This window comes from Chrysochloris asiatica, unplaced genomic scaffold, assembly GCF_000296735.1.
Source record: "Chrysochloris asiatica unplaced genomic scaffold, ChrAsi1.0 scaffold00111, whole genome shotgun sequence".
Classification (NCBI taxonomy): domain Eukaryota; kingdom Metazoa; phylum Chordata; class Mammalia; order Afrosoricida; family Chrysochloridae; genus Chrysochloris; species Chrysochloris asiatica.
Window position 1 is genome coordinate 7,078,970 of NW_006408629.1, and position 6,578 is coordinate 7,085,547.

Genomic DNA, 6,578 nt, shown 5'->3' on the forward strand with positions numbered 1-6,578 from the left:
CCACTGAATGATTTCCAATCTGTTGGGACTGGGCTGGCAAAAGGAAATGGGGATAAGACTCTTGTGGTACAATAGTGAATAATTGCCATCAGGACTGACTGTGAGGATAGGAAATATAGAGGCAAATGTTTTTTGACAGAGGATGAGAGTGACTGATTTTGCAGCCCAGGAGCGGAGGTCCCTGGGATCATCAAGTGAGAAGAATGGAGAGTAGGACCCTACCCAGAGAGGCAGTGACACCAGGGATGGAGACAGAGATGATGACATGGACAGATGGAGTGGCTGGGGACAATGGACTCAGGGAGGGAGAAGAGCTGTGTGCTGATGGCCGGGGGTGGGCCTGTGTGGTGCACCCTTTGGTTATTTGACAATGCATGGAGGTGACTGTCATCATGCTGGCAGCTGGCGGGTGGGCCTGTATGGTATATCCTTTGGTTATCTGATGATGCATGGAGGGGATTGTAATCATTACAATGAAACAAAATACAATAGTATAAAGCTGTTGTTCTTCCATGTAATCCTCACAATAAAAACTTAAAAAAAAATTTTTTTTAAAGAGCAATTGCTGGGTTTGAACTGCCAACCTTGTGGTTAAGTAGTTCAGTGCTTACCCTACAGTGCCACACCATAGCTCCCTCCTTATTTCACTACACCCCTAATTAAATTTTGAAACAAATGTTACATACAATAATTTTAATCTGTAATACTTTAGTATCTATTGCTTAAAAAGTTCATTTTAAATAACTACAAAACCATTTTCACACCTATACAAAGCCAAGAATAAATCATTAATAGCATCAAATACTTAGTCAATGTGAAAGTTTCCCATTGTCTAATAAAATATTTAAATAATTTATTTGTTTTAATCATAATCCAAATAAGGTATATACATTTTAGTTGATTGATAAGTCTCAAGTTTATTTTAAAAACAAGGTTCCCCCTCCATTTCATTTCTCTAACAATTATCATAGTTCCTCAAAGTCTGAATGTGCTTAATGTGTTCTCATAGTGGCTAATCTCTTGGCTGCTAACTGAAAGGTTCTCATAGCAACCGTGTATAGGGTTTCCAAGGAGCATCTGGTGGGTTTGAACTGCCAACCTTGTGGTTTGCAGTCCAATGCTTATCCTACAGTGCCACAACAGAACTCCTCTATAAATATTGTTGTTGTTGTTGTTGTTAAGTGCCTTTGAGTTGGCTTCAACTCGTAGCGACCCTGTATAGGGTTTCCAAGGAGCAGCTGGTGGATTTGAAATGCTGACCTTGCAGTTCAAACCACCCTTGCGGTCCAGTGCATTATCCTTCAGCGCCACACCAGGACTCCAGGCTTGGAAACCCTATGGAACAGTTCTACTCTGCCTTGTAGAGTCACTATGAATCTAAATCTACTCACCCAGACAGCATTTTCATGGTGTTAACATGCTCCACAGTCTCCTGTATTTTCTGTTAATTAGTAGTTAGATCTAGAAGCTTGATCTGATTCAGGTTTGATATTTTAATAAGAATATTTCATGTGTACATGCATCTTGTTGTCTATGACTCTTTTCACAATGTTAGCAAAATAATAATGCTGCTGTTGTTGTTAAGTGTGGTCAAGTCAGTTCCAACTCATAGCGACCCTATGCACAACAGAAAAAATCACTGCCCCAACCAACATTTAAGCAGTTGGTAGAGTTCTTTATTTTAATCATAACTAGCTGTAGTGGCTGGGGTATAAATTTGAATAATAGTGGTAATAACTGGTCTTCCTTGTGTATAAATTTGAATAATAGTGGTAATAACTGGTCTTCTTTGTAGGCGTATGGATATGATCTTATCACAAACAGTGCTGTACTTCAAGAAAGATCTTAAAATGTTCTTTTTGATGATGCATGTGACCAAATTAGTAATACTCAAATGGCAATAATATAAAAGGAAGAATAAAAGGAATGGAAAGGAAAAATTAGGAATGGATCAAATAAAGAAGCTGCATCATAGGAAGAACACAATAAGTATGTGACAAACAGACAAACAAAAAACTTCGAGTTTCACAGGGTGTGAACGGTTTACTAAAGATTTACAAAAAGTCTATGTTAAAGTCATACATTGAATACAGATTTTTATAAATAAATATTTGTGGTAGAGAGAGTGGTTGATTTCCAGTTTCCTGAAAATGAAATACAATTGAAGGGGGAAACTCAAGGTTAAGATTACCTGATCAAGAAGATGAATTGCTTCCTCTGAAGATTCATAATCTGAAAGTTGAATTAAAGCCTCTGCTTTCAAGCGAAGACAAAGATTCTTCTGAAGAAGACTGCCACCAGACACACCAAAATTATCTATGTTCTTCAGAGCTGACAAAATTAAGGACATCTGAATGAAAACAGCCATATAACTACACTTGTTAAAAGGTTTACATACAGTAACTTGTAGATACAAAAAGCATAGATTACCAAAACATTACATGAGGAATAATACAAAACTAAATATAAATAATTTCCTGAATGCTTTATGGAAGGAACTGAATTTAAAACTTTACCATCACATGAAATAATAAAATTATTAAACACCAGGAGACACAATAATGGTTATATCTGCTACAAAACAGAACATTAGCCTTTAGTCAAACCATCTCTAAAAAAACATAGCAAATTAAGGATATAAGAAGAGGATAGAGGCTGAATTAGAATTGACCAAGGAGTTCTGGTAGCGTAGTGGTTATGAATTGGGCTGCGACCCGCAAGGGTCAGCAGTTTGAAACTACCAGCTGTTCCGCGGGAAAAATATGAGGCTTTCTGTCCCCGTAAAGATTTACAGCCTTGGAAACCCTGCACAGGGTCTCTATGAGTCGGAACCGACTCCATGGCACACAACAAAAAAAAAATGGTAAATTGTTTTATCAATTACAGACACCAGGCTAACAGTGTGGGGTTCAGGAAAAGCAAATTGCTTTTTGTGATTCTTTTTGCTCACACTTCACCCCATCACATTCAAATAGGCTGAGACTTTCTATCTCTACATCAGAGAAATGATGAGTTAGGAGAAAGAACTGATGAAGGTCCTGGGACACACTAGAAACTTTCCTGTTTCAACAATACGACACCTCCAATCAAACCTAAAATGGTGATTAAAGAAACAGTTTTAATTCTCCTGGACTCCAGGTTTCTGAGGTCTATGGAGTTTGGCTGACCCAAGCAGGCCACTGTCCTCAGGTATCCTTTTGAACCTTGAAAACACTAGTGTCTAAAATCATCTCTCAATCCAAAAATGGTCTAGATAAATTAGTAAAGCCCATCTGCCTTATATAGTATGCCCTTTTAACTAAGATAAAAGGATTGTCTACATGCAGTCAGTTCGGAGAAGGAGACCACAAAGGTCAGACCAGAGTTATGTTTCAGGCTAAGTCAGTATTATTTTAATTATTCTTCAAGGTAATGCTGTATGAAATCCTTCCTGACTACAGAAAGGATTTCATACAGCATTATAGTTTTATAAGTTTTGTCTTGACCTTTTTCCATGGTAATTTTGGTACCAGGGGGTACAAGAGTTTTTGGAAGTTCTCTTATTATCAGAAAATTTTTAACTTCCTAGAATTGCAAATTGTGTACAGGTAGTCCCTGACTTATAAAGTATTTAAGTTACAATGACCTGCACTTAGAGCTGTTTTTGCATATCTTATTGTTACTAATATGTACTACATACAACGTTACAGTGCATAATTTGCTGATATTATTCTCAGAGCTTCACTCTTAGATGTTCAATGTTATTACTTACTGTTGAAAACACTACCATCTAGCAGGTGATGGCAATAATAATGAAAACTAAAAAAAAATTACTAACTGATGCCCAAACTGATTTATAATGGAGTCATCAGAAAAGAACTTTGTCATAAGTCACAGATTATCTGAACTCAACAAACTTCAATCAATTTCTATTACTGACTAAATACGATTTTTGTTTTAACGCTGTCAAAATTCCAAGTGTGAAAAATTGTCAATAATTACTCATCGTCAGTTTAAAAATGCACTAGTAGACATCCACGCAAACCTGTCATTCTTTTAGCCTCTTCAATGGGATTTAAAATAGTCACCGACTTAAAATACAAAATATAGCACAGAGATTTTTTTTTTTTTTAAGCAGAGATTTTTAAATCAGTTTCTCCCTTAAAAATAAGATTTGCAACCCCTCCCTAGAAATCCCCAAATTGTCAAGAATACCTTGATTGCATGAAAGAACAGCTTCCTTGGGTCTATGCATTTTGAGTTGGGTTTCTGCCAGACGATACCATCCAGTTGTGCAAAGAGGACTTTCTTTTAACCCTAAAATGGAGAGAAAAAATCACAATCCTCAAGTTTCTGTGACTACTAAGATGAACAGTGCCACCACCTACTACCAAAATCAGACTGCTCCCTTCTCCTCAGTCCAACATAGAATCAATCACAAAGCCATTCACATAGATTTCAACGCAAACCCATTTCTCTTCATAATTTTTTTTTTCATTTCTGTCACCACCACTTCACTTTAGACCTCTGTCATCTTTATCCCAGTACTGTTTTCTCAGCATCTTAGCCCAAGCAACATCCATCAAAACTCATTCTCTACACTGCAGTCAGAATATTTCTAAAAATACAACTCAGATTATAAATTTCCCTTCCTTAAAACCTTTTTGGTTCCTCACTGTCCTTTGGATAAGATGAAGACTCCTTAACAAGCTCTCCAGCCTCAGCTCTTGCCCCTTCTTGTCCCCACACTTCACTGGTAAATCCTGCTGAGTTGTCAGGAAGATGATGCTCCAGGACACAAGCTTTCGTCTCACCTTAGTCCTCTTCACAGCTTCTAACCTTGGCCTGCATGGAGTTCTGCTGATGTTGGATAAGTACTGGGCTGCTAACTGCAAGATCAACAGCTCAAAACCAATAGAAACTATATGGGAGAAAGACTCTGCTCATATAAAGATATACAGCCTAGGAAACTCTACGCAGGGTTGCTATGAGTCAGACTTGATGGCAGTTTGGTGCCCTTGGTCTGGGAAGCTCCCCTAATTCTGAATCATCAGGCTGACTTGTCTTTGTCATTCAGATCTTAATTTGAATATAGGTTCATCCGGAATACTTGACAAGGCTAAATTAAAACCACCTGGGGCTCACACTGCATTCTGCACTTTCCTTGTGTTAATATTCACCTGTATTGTATTGCCTGATGTACTGTATTGCCTGGTGGCCCTTTATTCTGCCCTCATGGTGTAACGAAACTAGAGACTAAAACTAAAGTGGGTCTTGAAAGACACACAAAGAATAATAATGAAAGAAAAAAAAAAGGATTTTTTTTTTATGTTTTGAAACATACATATTCTGACTTCTAATACTGTACTCTGTCCCTTCAAAAATAATGTGAAAGCACAACAGTATTCAAGCAAACAATAGGGCACTATTGTAAATATTCATTGCAGCGACAAACATTTAAATATAAAACTATACAGATTCTGTTATTTTTAAAAGCCATTAAGATTAGTAATTCCCATACCTCATAAAGAAATATCTTCAAAGTAAAATAGTCCTTCAAGTCTTACATAACTAAATTTAACTCATCAAAAGCTAACTGATTTCTTCCAATTAACAAGACCTTACGCCACTGATTTTGTTTTGAACCTCATTTACTTCATACAGCTGAAATAAAAGAAGATGGTTCAAATCTGGTGCAGTACAGGACACACAATATTGTAACCTCCAGTCAGATAGAATACCTCATGGATTACAAAACATACTTCCTGGAAAAAGTATCTTTGGAGACACTAACATTTTTTGTAGTAAGGAAAAAAAATTATAATACTGTTAGGAGGACAGAGGAGAAACAGACAGAGAAAACATGTGCTTTGTCCTAAGCTTGAGTGTCGGAATCCTGGTGTAGCACTGTAAAATAAGCACTGGACTGCCAACCACGAGGTTGGCAGTTAAAATCTACCAAGTGCTCCTTAGAAACCCTGTACAGGGTCACGAGGAGTCAGAATCAACTCGATGGCACTTAACAAAAAACAATAACATCTTGATTGTCAACAAGTTAAAGGATTACCGAAGCAAACAAATAACTTCTCTTACCTTTAGTTTCTAAAGTAAGAGTCTATAGTTAGGAGCTAATATGAATAAAGCATGGTCAAATGGCTTCTATCTAAAATAAATAGCCTTGTAAGACAACAGCAGAAAGTCTGGTAATCAGACAAATGAAAACTTGCCCATTACTCAATGAGAAACCTAACATGATGTCTTAATACACCTCAAATCTATGAGGTATGATTTTTCCAAATATGTAGGCTACTGAAATGCCAAGAAGAGACTACCTGGGCAAGCAACTGGAAGAGATCCATATTTTTGCCAATCCAAATTATCAAATAATATCATTAATATCGCATGCAAGTAAAATTTTGCTAAAGACCATTCAAAAACAGCTACAACAGTACATTGACAGTAACTGCCAGAGATTAAAGCAGGGAACAGAACGTGGAACCTTGAATAACACTGCTGATATCAGGGAAATCTCAGATGGAAGGAGAGAATACCGGAAAGATATTTTCTGGTGCTTTATTGACCATGCAAAGTTTTTCAAC

The 6,578-nt window shown here is 37.0% G+C and overlaps 1 protein-coding gene across 1 annotated transcript in view; it reads right to left on the reverse strand.

The window, feature by feature from the left end:
* Positions 1 to 6,578, reverse strand: part of TTC37 (tetratricopeptide repeat domain 37) — a 126,174-nt gene that overhangs the window by 83,305 nt on the left and 36,291 nt on the right. Inside the window, exons 9-10 of the mRNA XM_006867880.1 lie at positions 4,195 to 4,296; positions 2,192 to 2,331 (exon numbers count right to left, since the gene is read on the reverse strand). Coding sequence (XP_006867942.1) covers positions 2,192 to 2,331; positions 4,195 to 4,296 — 242 coding nt within the window. The remainder of the gene's footprint in view (positions 1 to 2,191; positions 2,332 to 4,194; positions 4,297 to 6,578) is intronic.